Source organism: Prunus mume, unplaced genomic scaffold (genome assembly GCF_029339155.1).
Source record: "Prunus mume cultivar Tortuosa unplaced genomic scaffold, ASM2933915v1 scaffold26, whole genome shotgun sequence".
In the NCBI taxonomy this organism is placed as follows: Eukaryota; Viridiplantae; Streptophyta; class Magnoliopsida; order Rosales; family Rosaceae; genus Prunus; species Prunus mume.
In genome coordinates this window covers 42180-61499 of record NW_028296572.1, presented here as the reverse complement: position 1 = coordinate 61499, position 19320 = coordinate 42180, and the positions used below count along the sequence as shown (strand labels likewise).

Below are 19320 nucleotides of genomic sequence, written 5' to 3'. Positions count from 1 at the left end.
CAATTTCTACCCAGGCATGGTTTCCTCCAATTGATCCTCCAAACCAGCATATCCTTTTCGAGACAATCGATGATTGTACTCAAGTTTCTCCCTAATATGTGAATGTTGAGAATGCACAGACTCAAATTCTTTGGATAACCTTGAAGCTACAAAGGCATCCCATTCTGCTTTCTCTATGAATTTATATACTTGGGTTGGCTTAATTTCTCCCTCTCCTTGATGTATGGAAGGATATAATGCCTCGTCGGTGTAGACTTGAAATCCTTCCATTTCTTGGCAGCAGAAGATAACACGAGGTCTTGCCCCTTGACCTACCACAAAAGCCATGTCAACGGCTTCCCAAATTTGCTCCTTTATATCATTGGGGATTTCAGCCCATTTCTTGTCCACAAGTGGGACTCTGGAGCGTGCCAACACACCAATGTAGGACTGCATCTCGGTATGTGCAGGGCCACATCCTTTCCCCCTTTTATTGTACTCAACAAGCGGCTTGATTTTCTACAATTTTCTCTTCACAACCACGAGGCATTGTGCTCATACCTCGACTGACTTTGAATCCTCGAAATTGTTGTCGGGCTGCTTGGTTCATGTCTCAGCAGATGAAACAAACTTCATCTTCTTCAAGGGCTTGTCTTGAGGAGTTACCATTCCAAGCTCCTTACCTCCATTTTTTGGAGCAGTACTTACTTTGGTCTTGAGAAACCATGGTTCTGAGAATAAACAAACTGCAAGTGAAAATATTTCGGGAAAAATTAGAACACAAACGACGGTTATTTATAAACTACGACGTATGATAAGATTTTACACGACGTAATAACATAACATCAGACGTAATAAATGTTTAAAGAAGAAACAATATAAATGTTTAAACAACGACGAAACAATATTAAATAAGACGTAATAAGAACTTATTACGGCGATATTTACACGACGTCGTGATATTCATATTAACACGACGTAAATATTAATATACGTCGTGTTATGGATATTCACACGACGTGAATAATAAGCTACCGTCGTATTTATAAGAAACCAAAAACATTTTTCTTTCTCTGTGAATGTTTGATTGCAGGTTTAATTTCTCTGAAACATGGTTTTTGTTTTTCCTAATTTGATAAAATACAAAGAAAAAAAGCTTTGGCATCTTTTTATAGACGACGGTATCTTAAAACAACGTCGTGGTATGAACATTCACACGGCGTCAATAATAAGATACCGTCGTCTATATAAGATACCAAACCCTACTTTCTTTCTCTCTGTATTTTATCAAATTAGGAAAAACGAAAACCATGGTTGAGAAATCAAACCTGCAACTAAACAAGCAAATAAAAATTTGACCGTCATTTTAAAACAACTTAGATCAATTTTAAGACGACGCTAGGACGACTGACGAACCGTCGTGGTCTACATATTTAACCACGTAAATACAAAGCTACCGTCGTCTTATTTAGTTGAATTAGTTGTGTTCAAAGTTGAAACTTTCCCTCTCTTTTGTGTATTTTATCAAACTTGAAAGAATAAAAATGATTTTCGCCAGAAAAAAGGTAAAAAGATTTTCAAAACAAAAACAGTATGAGCATGCAAAATAGCAACAAAAATAGTGAGAAATGAAAGCTTACCTTTTGCGTGCAATGAAAGCTTTCTCTCGGATTTTGGTGTTTAAGTTTAGAGGCGACAGCGAAGACAAGAGGAAGACGATGAGATACTCGCGATTGCTCGACAAGGAAAAAGGCGAAAAGTTTTCTGCAGGAGATTGAAATTTTTCTCGGGTTTGGAAACAGTGCATGTGTAAGTCAGGTAGACGAAAAGTTGTATATGTATACAAACCGTTTCATAGTAATAAGACGGCGGTTTACATATAACGACGACGTATTAATAGACAAACTACGACGTTAATTTGAACTTATGACGTGGTACATAAATCGACGGTAGTGTTGTAGGTACCGCCGTAGTAAACTCCTAAATAAAAGTCGATAACTCAATATCTCGCGTCATGGTAGAAATATTTAACACGACGGTTGTTTTAAATTTACGACGTTTATTTTTATAATATACGTCGTTTTATTGTAATATACCGACGTGGATAACACTAAACTAAAGCGACGTATTATTTTTTCACGACGTGGATTCGTTTTTAAAGCGTCGTTATGTGTAATATAACCGACGTGGATTTTATTTTTTTATTATAAATATAATTTTTTCCCTTTTCTTATAGTTTATTTTCAAAAGCAGTGCCTTATACATATAGTTTTTTCGAGAAATTAATGTTCTAGAATTTATAAAGTTTCTTTTCTAGGTGGTGATTTAAATCAAATAAAAATATAAAACAACATTGTTTTTGTTATACCGTCGTTGTTTCTTGTAAATCTTAAGTAAGAATAAAACGACATAATGTATTTGTTACCGACGAGGATTATTTTTGTTAAGCGTCGTTATGTGTAATATAACCGACGTGGATTTGGTTTTTTAATTATAAATAGGGTTTTTTTCCACGGGTTCTTTCAGTTTTAGTATTTCGATTAGGGTTTCAACTTCTTCTTGCCCCTTTCTCTGTCTCACCTCATCTCTTGGGAGGCAATTGTTTGAATGTTGGTTATCTGTGGCTGATTGCAAATCACCAATTTTCAATAAATTGTCTCTCTGATTGCAAATCTGTGGCTGCCGTCGTGAAGTTTTAGGAGGCAATTGTTTGGATGTGAATGTGTGTGTGCGTTTGTGTAGATACACAAACGCACACGCATCATTCACTTCCAAAAAATTGTCTCTCTGATTGCAAATCTGTGGCTGCCGTCGTGAAGTTTTAGGAGGCAATTGTTTGGATGTGAATGTGTGTGCGTTTGTGTAGATACACAAGCGCACGCATCATCACTTCAAATTGTCTCTCGATTGCAAATCTGAGGCTGCCGTCGTCAAATTTCAGATGCAATTTTTTGGATGTTAATGTGTATGTGCGTTTGTGTATCTCAAAGACACAAATACACATACATCATTAACCTCTAAAATATTGTCTTTCTGGTAAGATTATGATGAGCAACAGAGTTCCATCTTGTAAGATTTCCTAACCCTTGTGATCTCAGAATAATCTGATTATGTCGGCGGTTTTCTATATAAACCGTCGTGGTTATTTCAATTCTTGTCATTAAGTAGATCTACGACGTAGGATAATAAAATCCAAGAAATAAATTGTTAAAAAATTTCTTATTCAGACGACGGTTTAAATATAATGTATGACGTATAAAGTGGACAAATACGACGTTAAATTCTATAATACGTCGTTATATGAAAACCCCAACTTGGTAAGATTTAAAGATGTCGTCGTAGAAATACGAGAAAGGACGTCGTTATATTTACCTTTGCCGTAGTTGTACATTAATTTAATACGGCGGTATTTTGTATTTTACCGCCGTGGATTTATTTGTAATTATACGGCGCCTTATACGAAAACTTGGTCGTGTTAATTTCCGGGTAAAAACGACGGCTTTTTTTGAAACCGTCGTCTTTACTTTCTACGTCGGTCGGTTCATAACTTCCGCCGTTATTTGTTGGCTATGATTTTACCTCTTGAAAATCCTATTTCAATAAGACGTCGGTTTTTAAATTAAGTACGTCGTGTTTTATGAACAGCCATTTGAAACTCCATTTTTTAGTTGTCTAATGTGTTATTACACGGCGGTTTTATAAAACCGTCGTCTTTTAAAAAACAACGACGGTTTTCACTTAGGACCGTCGTGTTTTTCTGGTCGTCTTTTTCACTTTTTGTAGTAGTGCATCAATTTCAAGGAACCTTCTTACCAAAATTGCATTCAATTACTTTTCTAAAGATCCTAATGGTGATCAGGCATTAAGACAATTAGATTGTTTAAAACAGTGATTAACAATTCAAAGTATGCATGCACTCAATCATAAGCAAATAAATAAAAATCACATATTCATGCTAAGGTTCAAGGCTTCACCCTAGCAAAAGAGAATTAGTTACGCATATTCATAATTGAAATCCAAGAAAATATCATCCGGAAGAATAAGAATGAAAACACCTGAAAGTCGCAAAACCCAAAACCCTAGCAATTGCTCTCCACAACGTCACGTTCAAAAGTGAAAAAGAAGTCCCAAAATTGCTGTGAAAAGGAGCTTAAATATCTCCTAAAACCTAGCTGCCCAATCCCCACAAGGAAACTAGTTAAAATAAAATAATACTAGGAATAAAATCCAAATTGAATTAGGAGAATCTGCCCACAATCTGATCTCCTCCAAATCTCCTCCAAATCTGGCCCAAGATAGCTTGTTTTAAAGATAAAAATATTATGAACACTTCTCCAGAAGTCCACGAACCCATCCGGGGTCATCTTGGGCTCCAAAAACGCAATAAAAGCATGAGAAATGCCATCTTCTTACTAATTTGCAAGGAATTTGGTAGCATGAAGGTGAGTTTTGGTTGCTTGCACCTTGACTTGCGATATGAAGGCTTTTGGAAGATTTGAAACTGGCAGAATGTTTGAAATAAGGCATGTACTGGAAGGATGTTTGAAATAGAGCAGGTGCTGAAAATTCTTTGCTTATGGAGTAGGTGCTAGAAGAATGTAACTTGGCTTGTTTCAAAAAGGGGAAATAGAAAACTGTTTCTCACCATAATGCAAGATTATCTAGGCTTGTTGTAATCAAAGAGATGATTTATACTGTGTGGCAAAAAAGGTAGATCGTTTGCTTGTTTGGATGGCATGGTGTCCTTCCTTGAATTTGATTGGCATGAAGCCCCCAAGTCAGCTTGTTGGGGTCAGCAATTGGTTGCAGAGTTAGGTTATATTCTCTTTGGCTTACTCGAGAATTAGAAAGCAGTAGAGGCACCTTGTAAATTTTATTTTTCTTGCAACTTGCTTCAAAGAAGATCTTTGGAAGAAGTAGACTAAAGATGAGAAGGGAGAGGCTAAGCGAGTTGCTAGAAGAGATTTATACAGCTTGTTTTCCTCAGATAAGTAACAAGCAGTTTGCTTTCCTCCGGAGAAAAGCTGAAATTCTAAACTGGATTCTTGTCTCTCTCATTTGCTTGGTGTTGAGGCCCAAAATATTCACAGTTCGGCCCAAATAAATTCTCGGCCCAATCGATGCTTTAAGAAGAAACCCGATTTGGGCATCACGAAAGTTCATCATATGCGCTTGCACACATGCCACGTAAGCGACACGCCACGCTAAGCAAGGAATTATCATTCCGCACCTAATCACGCCACAAGCTTAAGTGGACCCCAAGCCACTCAAATACCCGGGGCTTGCTTGAGTGGGTTGTGGTATGGATGGTAATAAATTGTCATGAGGCCCATTGATGGACCAAGAAGTGGAGGTTCAGGGTTACTTGGGAGCCTCGGAACCCAAGCCCATTTCTTAGGCCCAAACATGTGGGTGAGCACAAAAGAGAAAGTAGCCCAACCAAAATAGCCCATTACTCCAACCAAAATAGCCCATCACTTCAACCAAACTAGCCCAATACTTGATGAAGTTAGCCCATGTACTTGATAAACCAACTTATTGTCATAGAAGGCCCAAGCAACCCAAAAAAATATATCTGCAAATCTTCAGCACCTAGCTGAAAACAAAAGCCACGTTGAAAGGCAAAATATCCATGTGTGAAAGCTGCTGGAAAGCTCCAACACATGGGAGAAACAAGTTTCAAACAAAAACTTCCAAATGACCAAGGGATATTGGAGCGCAGATCACCATTTGAACCAGCATGCATACCCATTCCTTCCCTCATCAGACCTAGCCTTGGAAAAGGAGAGAAAAGAAGGAAGAAAGATGGCTGAAAATAGAAGTCCTGAAATAGCCGGAAAGGGGCTTCGGCTCCCAAAAATCCTGATTTTATGCAAATGGGTAGAGTGGATTTCACCAAAAAGGGATGATTGAAGAGATGAAGGGAGAAAGGAAGGAAAAGCTTAGCCAAAATGGGTAGAAGCCATTAGGTTTTCTTGGAAAATATCAGCTTCCAGCGGCTATAAATTAGGGCCTCTTCTACCCAACAAAAATCATCCACAACTAGAGAGCAAGCTTCCTCTCATACTTGCAAAAACCAGCAATTTCGTGCACTGTTCATCTTCCTCCATTTTCTTCTTCTGACAAGCTGCCAGAAGAACATAGTTCTTCCCTTTTCTCTTCCTAGCCACATATGCTTGAAAACCTCTTCTTCCTCACCTTAAACACTCCCTTTTCTCCCTAGGAAGCCATATTTCCTTTTTGGTGCTCAACTCATGCTAATTTTGCTCCCATGCCACAAGCCCCTCATGCCAAACTCAAAAGTTTATCTGTAAGCATGAAGAAATTACCTGTAAGTTGCCATTATTTTGGTTGGTGAAGATAACCAAAATACTTCCTAAACTCTACTGCCTTTTCGAGGTATTTTGGGGCTTTATTTTGAACTCGGGCTCAAGGGCAATTTCTTCCATTTTGCCCTTACGACAGTCAGGCCCGTAGTAGCTGCGGAAGAAAAAGCCCCAACACTTGGCATGAAGCCCCCAAGTCATTTGTAGTTTGCATGTGCTGTTTGCTATGATGGATTATCCTAAGTCCCCATAGGCCTTTCGCAAGATGTTTTGTCTGAAAAGGTATATCTACAACATAAGAGAAAATATTAGAAATGCTTTTGCATATTTTTATTATTTTTTTTTAAAGAACAATAGAACAAAGCAAAATCAAAGAGAATGGTCTTATCTTTAAATTTTGCTGTAGTGCAATTGCATGAATAAAGCTTGTGATTTTTCAGGAGCCACTACAAGACTAATGGCCTAGTCCCCAGCAGAGTCGCCATTTATGTTGGGGTCTTTTTCGTCTGAAGGCTCATCTGGGATTTGTTGATTCTTGGATCGCCATAGAGTGATGAATGAAGACTTCATTGCCCCTTGTTTGAGTTAGCGAGAACTAGGCCCAAAGTATCGAGGAGAAGCAAGTCGAGTACTTTGTTCTTCTTCAATGAGCGGCTGCGTGTTTTGTGTTGACGTTTCCGGCAGCTCGACGAATAGTTGAAGATGACTTGCTGATGTTGATATGAGATTTTATGAGCTTGGCATGAGAGCTTGGAGTGTGGGAGCTAAAGACCCACAAGTTTAGCAAATGAGAATGCATGTGCTTGGCTTGGTGTTGGATATGTTTGAGTTTGATGTGATAATTTGTTGTTTGTGGCTATGGCTATAGGGATTTAAGAGTTTCAAGAGAAGGAGGATGGAAGGAAAAGCTTGAGGTTTGAAGGCTATGGTGTTTAAAGCTTGGAAGGAAGGAAAGGCTTGGAGCTAGGTGATGCTTTATGGGAGTTGATGGCTGCTGGGATGCTTGTAGCAACCGAGTGAAGGAGTGTTGGCTGAAGAAAAAATTAGAAGTTGCTGGAATGCTTGCAATAGCTAAAGAAATGTGAGTTTTCATGGTTGTTGAGAAGCTTGCAACAACCAAGATGGGTCCTTTTGGCTGAGTAATGCCTCCCAATTTATAGAAGGTGAAGGCTCTCCTTTATTTCCAATAGGTAAAAAGAGGTGCTAGAACCAGCCTATTTCCAATGGTTAAAATGAAGCACTAGGGCATGCTATTTTCCAGCAGATAAAGCTAGGTATTGGAAAATGACTATTTCCTATGGGTAAAAGGAAGTGTTGGAAGTGGCTTGTTTCCAGTGGGTAATAGGAAGTACTGGAAAAGGCTTGTTTCCAACGGGTAAAGGTAGGCTTTTGGAAAATGATTATTTCCTATGGGTAAAAGGAAGTGCTTGAAAAAATATCTCATTTACTCACCCACATTGGAGAACTCTAAGTAATGGGCTTGGACTTTGGTGCTCCCAAGTAGCTAACCCAAAGTCTCCATTATCCAAGAGCTTTCGTGGGCCTTGTGAACCTCCGTAACCTTCCACACCACAATCCTTCATGCAAGCCCCGTAAACCACATGACTTGGGTTCATGTGAGCTTGGTAGGTGATTGGCATAAGAAAAATGTATTATTGATTTGGCATGGCATGTACACTATTTATATATTTATTTAATAAATTAATTCCCAAAATACAGCTTGAATTAACGCATGACCAACATTATATGTTATATTGAGCTTTGAATGTCTTTGGGCTTCCCGTGACTTTTTTGGGCCTCAACAGCGGGCAGCGCGTGGGTTTCTTTAGAAAATTCCCGCAGCGGAAAATTCTCGAAACACCCTACAATACCTATACCAATACTTTGAAACTAAAAGGAGGAGTAGTTTTTGTTCTTGGATCACGGCCAAAAACTAGCAAATTAGCAGAACAAAGCCGAAACCATTGGCATAATTGGGGGATAGAAATCGATCTCCAAAACCTCAAAATTAAAACAAACCCATCACATAAATAGGTAGAGCATGAAGAGTAGATGAAGTTTCACACCTGGTTCGATGATTTTGGCACGACAAAATGTGGGTTTTGCTCGATTCAGTCCAAAATCGTGACCAATATTGGAGTTCCTATGGTGGAAATGGCTATGGATGCATAGAGAAGGAAGAGACGAAGATTTTGCAACTTGTCCCATCTGATTTGGTGGCTGGATGGCCACAAAATCACCATCTGAAAATGGTGGTGTCACTACTGAGGCTTAGAGAGAGAGAGAGAGAGAGAGAGAGAGAGAGAGAGAGGCTGAGCTTGAGTTCCTTTGAAAAAATTACAGTTGTGCCATTGCACTTCCGTTGACCATAACTTCGTTAATACTCCGATTTGAGCCTACTACGTGTCTACGAACTCGTATCGACGAGCTCTATGCAATGGTGCTACTCAAATCCCAAAAATACTTACAGGTCGAAAAGTGACTAACGTGACCTCACTCCAAGGGCCAAATTGTAATTTCACAATTATATAAATTAAATAAATGGTTAAAGTTGGGTCGGGGAGTCACAATTGTTGAATTAGAAAAATTGGGCCAAATTGTAATATCTTCTTCCTTTTTTTTATCTTTAAAAAAATTGTTGAATTAGATTTAAATAGGTAACTATAACAATTAATTAAATCTCTACCAAATGAGGTAATGAAATTAATATAACATTAACATCTTTTAGTGCGGTAATTGCTTCTTCAAAGTTAGTAATGACATGTTCAGGAATTTGGTAGTTGATGGATGGAAGGCGCAAGAAACTGGATCCTGAGCCTCTACATTTACATATGGTGCATTTATTTACATTTCGCAATATCTAGGCCATTCCAATAATCTAACGACTTAAGATTTGACACTTCATTTTTAAAAATTTTACACTCATCCATTTAATTAAGTTTAATCAAATTAAAAAATAAAAAATAAAAAGACATTTACCCTTCATGGCAACATCTTCCCTCCCCCCACCCCAAACTCTCGTTTGTTAAAAAAATACTCTTCAAACAAAACAAATTTGAGTGTTTTATTCGGCAAATACATAAATAAATTATTTATTTATATATATAAAAAAAAAGGATCTTCAAGCTTGGGTTCTTGCTAAAAGGGCACATTTATGGAAGAGGGAGAGAGTTGTCGAAGAGTTGTCATAAATGAAAATTTAAAAGAAATTTTTGTTTATGAATTTGCTCTAAAGGTTCATTCAGAGATTGGACTAAATAAGGCCTATCAAATGCTTAAGGGTGGAGACAGAAAGTGAAAAGACAAGCAAAACCGTGGAGAAGCAGATGAGAAGAATTAATGAGAGCGTGAAGAAGGGGGCAAAAGTCATTGGTGACTACTAGTGAAGACAAGAACGATTTTGATGGTCAATTTATGACTCGTTCCCGACTTCTTTAATACACAAATTCAAATCATATTTGGACCACTTGGTCATTGGTGATTACATACTTTTCACTGACCTGTTGTTTACACCAACACTCATTCTTTTGTTTGGTCATCAATGACCTGCTTGTTTACACAATCCAAGAAATAGAAACCCCAAAACCTAGTATGCGATTGAGACAAAAAAAGTTTGATGTATCAAAGGCTGTAACTCGGAAAACTTCAACGTAGTAAAATGAAAATTACCCTTAGTTTTATAACACATAATGTATTTTCATAAATAAAAAATTAAAAGAAAATACATTTTTTTGGCGCAATACTATCTGAGATAGCATATATTTGATTTTAAATGTAATAGCTAATTTATACAATGGGCATTCTTAGGATGCTGTCCTTTTCGATCTTCTGAATCCAAATTGCGAATACAAAGCCGCATGCAATGCTTTCATGAAGTAAAAGTTGGTCCCTTTTCTTTTTGTCCTTTATGAATGTGCTCTGAAAGTTTATTCAGAGATTGGACTAAAGGCAAGGCCTACCAAATGCTGAAGGATAGAGACAAAGTGAACAGACAAACAAAACCGTGCAGCAGATGAAAAGAATTAATGAGAGAACGTGAAGAAGGGGGCAAAAGTCATTGGTAAGTCAAGAACGATTTTGATAGTCAATTTTTGCATAATCGTTCCCTGTGTCTTCAATACACTAGAATAATTGGTGAACACAAATTCGAATCATATTTGGACAACTTGATTAGTACAGGTTGGAGGTAACAGGTGGAACCCAAATTAGCAAGTCTATGAAAATTAAGGTGCCCATTTTAACACGCAGAAACGAAAGACGACTAAATATCAAAGACTTCACCCTCCATAAGTCAATAATGTCAATTATCAACAATTCAAATTTGGTGTAGCAGTTAGCTAACAATGGGACCTACACCTTGTCGTCAAACGTTACCAACACCAAAGACGGACACAAATCAAAGACTTGGTGCAACTTTTTTCCAATTACATGAAACATATTACCCAAAAAAAAAAACAAGAAGAAGAAGAAGAAGAAGCGAGCTAACATTGGTGTAGCAGGCCTTCACCCTCAATGTGAATTATCAGCACTTCAAATTGGCGTAGGAGCTAACATACGTTGGGACCTACACCTGTGTGACAATGGGACACCCAATCGTTACACCGGCTAGACTTCTATTGTTTCCGTAGTCATGCTGTAAGCCTGTAACACTTACGAGGCTCAATGATGCTTGATTATCTTTAAAGATGATAAATTACTATTCATTAAGCTTGTTATAAATATCAACAATTAATCCAAAGATTTTTTAGACTTTGAGCAATGTCTTCTCTTTTCTTTTTTGTCTTATTAAGATTTCCAGAGTTTTAAATTTTATAATAAACATAACTAATAACAATAAAATCTCAACAATCACCACATCAAGATAGAGGCAATATCAATAAAGAAACTAAAAATATGATCAATCACAATCAAGCATGAAAGGTTCAACTTTAATAAGTTAAATAATAAACAGAGAAATAACACCTGAATTTTGGGTTTTTTTTCCCCTTCAAATATAGTCACATAAAACTAAACTAAACATTCAAAGCATGTATAAAATTTATAAAAAAAAAACATTATTCAAAGCTCGTATAAAATAAAATAAAATAAACATTCAAAGCAACTTAAAATATAAAAAAATGTTTAGAAAACCAACTAAGTAGATTGACAGAACTTGGTGGTCAATGTAGAGGCTTGAGATCCCAAGAAACTCTAGCATGTTCATGTGAGAGAGTGCATCAAAGAAAATGTGAAAAAGATTGAGCAAGATTCAAAGAAACTGTGGCCGAGAGGTTGTAGTAGCTAGCTTTATATAGGATTTAATTACTATATTATTTAGATTTTATCTAAAGGATTGTTTTAATTTTTATGTTGATGACTTTATTTATTAACTCCTTTCTTTTCTTTAGCCCTAGAGAAAGATAATGGATTTTCATAAATGAAAATTTAAAAGAAATTTTTGTTTATGAATTTGCTCTGAAAGTTCATTCAGAGATTGGACTGAAGGCCTAAGGCCTATCAAATGCTTAAGGGTGGAGACAGAAAGTGAAAAGACAAGCAAAACCGTGGAGAAGCAGATGAGAAGAATTAATGAGAGCGTGAAGAATGGGGCAAAAGTCATTGGTGACTACTAGTGAAGACAAGAACGATTTTGATATGACCAATTTATGACTCGTTCCCGACTTCTTTAATACACAATTTCGAATCATATTTGGACCACTTGATTAGTACATATTGCAGGGAACAAGTGGAACCCAGATTAGCCTATGAAAATTAAGGTGCCCATTTTAACACGCAAAAATGCCTATTTACCAATACCAAAGACGCCCACAAATCAAAGACTTGGTGCAAATTTTTTCCAATTACATGAACATATTACACACACATTACACACACCACAAAAAAAAAAAAAAAAAAAAAAAAAAGAGAAGCGAGCTAACATTGGTGTAGCAGGCCTTCACCCTCAATGTCAATTATCAGCACTTCAAATTGGTGTAGAAGCTAGCTAACATTGGTACCTACACTTGTGTGACAATGGGACACCCAATCGTTACATCGGCTGGACTTCTGTTGTTTCCTTAGTCATGCCGTAAGACTTACGAGGCAAAATCGGGGCGAAACTACTCCATGGACTACAGTGGGCTTTAGCCCAGGGAGACTTCGGGATTAAATAATTACTACATCTCTAGACCACAATTAATCATGTGAAGGATTACATACTTTTCACTGACCTGTTGTTTACACCAACACTCATTCTTTTATTTGGTCATCAATGACCTGCTTGTTTACACAATCCAAGAAGTAGAAACCCAAAACCTAGTATGCGACTGAGACAAAAAAAGTTGATGTATTAAAGGCTGTAACTCGGAAAACTTCAACGTAGTAAAATGAAAATTACCCTTAGTTTTATAACACATAATGTATTTTCATAAATAAAAAATTAAAAGAAATATATTTTTTTGGCGCAATACTAACTGAGATAGCATATATTTGATTTTAAATGTAATAGCTAATTTATACAACGGGCATTCTTAGGATGCTGTCCTTTTTGATCTTCTGAATCCAAATTGCGAATACAAAGCCGCATGCAATGCTCTCATGAAGTAAAAGTTGGTCCCTTTTCTTTTTTGCCTTTATGAATTTGCTCTGAAAGTTTATTCAGAGATTGGACTAAAGGCAAGGCCTACCAAATGCTGAAGGATAGAGACAAAATGAAAAGAGAAGCAAAACCGTGCAGCAGATGAGAAGAATTAATGAGAGAACGTGAAGAAGGAGGCAAAAGTCATTGGTAAGCCAAGAACGATTTTGATGGTCAATTTTTGCATAATCGTTCCTTGTGTCTTCAATACGCTAGAATAATTGGTGAACACAAATTCGAATCATATTTGAACAACTTGATTAGTACAGGTTAGAGGTAACAGGTGGCACCCAGATTAGCAAGTCTATGAAAATTAAGGTGCCCATTTTAACACGCAGAAACGAAAGACGACCAAATATCAAAGACTTCACCCTCAATAAGTCAATAATGTCAATTATCAACAATTCAAATTTGGTGTAGCAGGCCGCTAACAATGGGACCTACACCTTATCGTCAAACTTTACCAACACCAAAGACGGCCACAAATCAAAGACTTGGTGCAACTTTCTTCCAATTACATGAAACATATTACCCAAAAAAAAAAAGAAGAAGAAGAAGCGAGCTAACATTGGTGTAGCAGGCCTTCACCCTCAATGTCAATTATCAGCACTTCCAATTGGTGTAGAAGCTAACATACATTGGGACCTTCACCTGTGTGACAATGGGACACCCAATCATTACACCGGCTAGACTTCTATTGTTTCCGTAGTCATGCTGTAACACTTACGAGGCATAATGATGCTTGATTATCTTTAAAGATGATAAATTACTATTCATTAAGCTTGTTATAAATAACAACATATTAATCCAAAGATTTTTTAGACTTTGAGCAATGTCTTCTTTTTTCCTTTTTGTCTTTTTAAGGTTTCCAGAGTTTTAAATTTTATAATAAACGTAACTAATAACAATAAGAATCTCAACAATCACCACATCAAGATAGAGGCAATATCAATAAAGAAATTAAAAATATGACCAATCACAGTCAAGCATGAAGGGTTCAACTTTAATAATTTAACTAATAAACAGAGAAAATTTTGGGTTTTTTTTTCCCTTCAAATATAGTCACATAAAACTAAACTAAACATTCAAAGCATGTATAAAATTTATAAAAAAAAACATTGTTCAAAGCTCCTATAAAATAAAATAAAAAAATATTCGAAGCAACTTAAAATATAAAAAAAATGTTTAGAAAACCAACTAAGTAGATTGACAGAACATGGTGGTCAATTTATTAATATGAAGAAGATAATGAGTGAGTAAAATTGCTGAGCCAAAAACAGAAGAATTAATGCTCAACCAGCCCAAAAGGAAAAGAAAGAGAAAAAAACAGACAACGAAAGTTTTGATACCTCTTCAAAACATCCAAACCAATTTTTCTTTTCATCCAAACTAGTACGAAAAAACGACGAAGAAGCCAAAGAAAACATCAGAGGATGAGAAGGAAACCACGCCAAACAAAAGATATATGAAGAGCATGCACATCTAATTAATCTCAAAGCCATTTTCAATTGACATGTGTATTAGCAAATTTCTACATAGTTATGCCATCCTTTTCTGATGGTGATCCTAATTTAGACTGCAAAGCTGCAAATGCTTTTTTTACTTGTATGAATTTGCTCTGAAAGTTCATTCACATATTGGACAACAGGCCTACGGCCTAGCAAAGGGAGATTCACTAATATACCTAATATAGGAGCCCAAATTATTTTTTTTATTTATTAAAACCTATATGAAATGGACTTTAGAAACACACCCAAAGCCCATTTACAACATAACAAAAGGGCTTTTAACTTCTTTTAAATTACAAAACTGACATTGATTTCTTAAAACAAACCCAACACCAAAACCTAATAAAAAAGCCCAAAACACTCAATAGGGTATCAAAGTAATTTAATGATCAAAATTAAATTCAATAAAGGGCTAGCTGTCATTTTTTGAGTTTTTTTTTTTGGTTTGTTTATAGAAATTAAATGATGTAGGGTATATCTATATTATTAGTACTAAAAATGGATATATGACTAAATATCTCATATCAAATCAATGCCTTGGTTGCAAAATTTTCCAAAAGATTTTCCAAGAAACAAACTTAAGTACTTGCCATCTTAGCACTGTGGAAACTTTAAATGCACGACAACCTTATGCCACACCTACTACACTCATATCGTGACATTGTAGATAAATCACTGTTGCTGAAGCTTGTTATAAATATCAACATCTCCTGGATAGAGTTGCTCACAAAATTATTTAGAAGAATATATACTTTTAGATTTTGAAGGAAAGATGGGTTGGTTGTGCCTCCTCTTCCTGCTCTTTACTACTTGTCAATTCAACTCTACTTGTTCATCATCATCTAACTCTTCCTCTTCTCTTTCTTCCGGGCATTTATGCCATCCCCACGACAACTCTGCTTTGCTTGAATTCAAGAACTCCTTTTCTATTGAGACTTCTAATGAATTAGGATTACTTAATGGAACAATTCTTTATTCTAATAGTACAATTTCTTGGGAGAAAGGCAAGGATTGTTGCGAATGGAGTGGAGTCACTTGTGCAAAGATGACTGGTCATGTGATCGGTCTCAACCTTGGTTTTGGTGGGCTTCAAGGCAATATCCATTCCAATAGCAGCTTATTCTCTCTTGGCCATCTCAAGAGGCTAGACCTCTCTTGGAATGAATTCAGAGGTTCCCCAATTTCGTCCAAATTTGGTGGCTTTGTAAGTATGACTCACCTTGACCTCTCTAACTCCAATTTCAGTGGCCCAATCCCTTCCGAAATTTCCCACCTTTCCAACTTGGTTTCACTCAATCTCTCCCAAAGTTATGTACGAGTAGATAATTTTAGCTTGAACACTCTTAGCTTGAACAGAATTGTTCAAAACCTAACCAATCTTAAGGAGCTTCAACTGTCTGATGTTGACATGTCTTCAGTGGTAACTGATTCCTACAAGAATCTCTCTTCTTCTCTGACAACTCTTGTACTCTCTGATTGCCACTTGCAAGGAAAATTCCCAGAAAGCATTTTCCGCCTACCAAACCTTCGTGTACTAGACATACGTTGGAATGAACTCACAGGTTCTTTCCCCAAGTCTAACTGGAGTAGTCCACTCGAAACCTTGGGCCTCTCTAATACTAGAATCATAGTAGATTGGCATCATCTGACAAGAAATTTCAAGTCTTTGAGAGAGTTGTATCTCAGTAATTGCAGTTTTGTAGGATCATATCCTGCATTCCCTGGTAACCTCACACAAATCATGTTGTTGGACCTCTCGTTAAACAATTTTGGTGGCCAAATCCCATGGTCGCTTTTAAACTTTGAGAGCCTCGTTACGTTGTATCTTAGTGGCAACAATTATGTCGGTCAGTTTCCAGAAGTTGATAGCAACTCAACAGGGATCGCTTCTTTATATGATTTTTCAAAACAAAAACTGGTGGGTCCTATTCCTCGATACTTAACTGAGCTCGAATTATATGAGAACCAACTCAACGGAACAATACCATCTTGGTTAGGTAGTTTGCCATCATTGGAGTTCTTATCCCTCTTTGGTAACCAACTCAGCGGCAATATCATTGAGTTCCAATCTCATTCTTTGTCAGTACTTCTTTTAAGCAATAACACACTGGATGGCCCGATTCCAAGATCAATCTATGAACTCGTGAACCTCAAATGGCTTGATCTTTCTTTTAATCGTCTATCCTTGAGCTTCAACCATTTGAGTAACAACACTTGGCCTCAACTTCAGTTCCTAGATTTGTCGTATTGTAACATAAGTGAGTTCCCATACTTTCTCAGAGCCTTACCATCTTTGGACAGGTTATATCTTTCCCACAACCGAATCCAAGGTGACATTCCCAACTGGTTGTTAGATTCGGGGAAATCTTTCTTGAGATATTTGGATCTTTCTCACAACTCTTTGACTGGCGAGATTCCTCCAATGATCTGCAGTCTGAGTAGCCTTCAAATCCTTGATTTGTCTAATAATAAATTGAGTGGCAAAATTCATCAATGCATAGGGAATTTCAGTAAGAGCCTCTTTGTTTTGAATCTACGGAATAATAACTTTCATGGCATGATTCCTGGGACATTTTCTGAGGGAAATGTCTTGAGAAATCTTGATCTTAATGGAAATCAGTTGGAGGGGTTGTTGCCGCCATCATTGCACACATGTAGAGAGTTGGAAGTTCTAGATCTTGGAAACAACAAAATTCAAGATACATTCCCAAAGTGGCTGGAATCTCTTCCGAAGTTGCAGATTCTTATCTTGAGGTCTAACAAATTTTGTGGCGAAATAGGCAATCCGGAAACTAAGTTTCCATTCCAAAAATTACATATCATGGACCTCTCCTACAATCGTTTTAGCGGTCTATTGCCAGCAAAATATTTTGAACATTTGACCACCATGATAAACTCGCAAGAACATGGACTGAAATATATGGGAGATGGCAACTATCAGGATACTGTGGTAGTGACAATTAAAGGCATCGAATTTGAAATGGTGAAGATCTTGACGTTCTTCACAACTATTGATTTCTCAAACAACAATTTCACAGGAAAGATTCCAAATGTAATCGGTAAGCTTAAGTCATTGAAGGGGCTTAACTTTTCTCATAATGAGCTTACAGGTACAATTCCACCCTCGTTTGGTGGTTTGAGCAATCTTGAATGGTTAGATCTCTCTTCAAACATGCTTGTTGGTGAGATTCCGGTGCAATTGGCAAGTCTGACATATCTTGAAAAGTTCAACGTTTCAGAGAACCAACTTGTCGGACCCATACCTCATGGCAAGCAATTTAATACATTTGAAAATGATTCATACATTGGGAATGTAGGATTGTGTGGATTTCCAGTTGCAAAAACATGCAGTCCACATCAATCATCGCCATCATCATTCCAACAAGATGGTGATCTGGAGCATGAGAATGGATTTGATTGGAAGGTAGTGTTAATGGGGTATGCATCTGGGGTGGTAATTGGAATATCTGTGGGATATCTTGTACTCTCTAACGGAACACCCAATTGGCTTGTGAAAGTGGTCAGCATAAAGATATGGCGTAGAATTGTGAAAATCACATAGCGACGTGCGTGAAGAAACCATTCCAAAAGTTTATATATTTTCATATTGTATAACATTTGTTATGAATATTGTATTATGTCAAAGTGCCAATAAAAATGCATGAATTTGAAAAGAGGATCCTCTTTAGTTTTGTTAAAGTAGAGCAACTGTCCGTGCAACTGTAATTTGTCAAACACAATTGACAAATCAATTCAATTAATAGTACACGCAGTTTGCCTCAACTATATTATATACTCCTATAAATCTTCTCATTCCAAAAATTACAAGGATAGAAAAAAAATTAAATCACTAAATAGCATGCATAATTAAGTAGTATTTGCCCACAAAATTGAGGGTACAATACGAATCAACTTAAAAATTGACTATGACGATATAATTGACACTTAATTAATCAATTCTGGTTGAGGAGTGTACGTGGCATGCCCTTTGGTAGTGCAAGTACAGCTGCAAGTTTTGGCGGTGTACATCTTTCTCGGCTCATTTGGATAAGGTGCGATGCTTTTTTGCTGTTTTTTTAGCGGCAATTAAAAACAAACAACGAAAGTTTTAATACCTCTTAATAAAAATCCAAACAAATTTTTCTCCTTATCCAAACTTTTTTGCATATTTGGACTACACAGTCACAGAATATGAATCATGTTTGGACAACTTTTGACTAGTAGAAGTTGGAGGTAAACCATGAAAACCATTTGAACACGCAAAAATTATACCTCCCAAGACCAAAGACCAAATATCAAATCAAACCCTTGGTTGCAAACTTTTCCTTGCCATACTAAAAATGGTAACACTGGGACCTAAACCCATGTGACAATATAGATGCTTCACCCTCGATGTCAAAAGATGCTTGCTTGCTGATTTTGCAGGAAGCAAACTCAAGTACTTTCCATCTTAGCACTGTGGAACTCGTGACATTCTTGCAGCACAACGAAGCTTGTTATAAATATCAACGTCTCAAGTGTTACATTTTGGAATTTTTGTTATAAAAAAACTTGCATATTAAATGGATGGAGAGACTCTATCTGAGAAAGAGAGAGACTGTGTAAAATATGTGACATTTTTGAATAGTTCAAAAGTTCTACAAAGAAAAATACAAAAATTAATCCACAACAAGTGATTGTGTAGAGGTGTCAAACAGGACGGGCCGGCCTAGTACGACATGAGCCCAACCCGTTTAAATGAGGCACGGCACGACAAGAGCACGAATATTTCATCATTTTTTGCCTCTAATTATATTTTTAATGTTTATAATTCGAATTATCTAGTGGGAAAAAAACCAAGTGAAAAAAAATTCAAATTAAATGGGTTGGTTCTTGGGCTCGAGTATGGCAT

The 19320-nt window shown here is 36.8% G+C and overlaps 1 protein-coding gene across 1 annotated transcript; it reads left to right on the top strand.

Annotated features, from left to right (window-relative positions):
• The first annotated feature begins 15107 nt into the window (after positions 1-15107).
• LOC148914259 (receptor-like protein 6) lies at positions 15108-18004 on the top strand. Its single transcript, XM_089043768.1, has one exon. It carries the CDS (start codon positions 15202-15204, stop codon positions 17989-17991), a length of 2790 nt encoding a protein of 929 aa, XP_088899894.1. The 5' UTR covers positions 15108-15201; the 3' UTR covers positions 17992-18004.
• Positions 18005-19320: the final 1316 nt, after the last annotated feature.

Excerpts from the sequence above, each read along its gene's own strand:
- LOC148914259 (XM_089043768.1), top strand. The coding sequence starts at position 15,202 with ATGGGTTGGTTGTGCCTCCTCTTCCTGCTCTTTACTACTTGTCAATTC.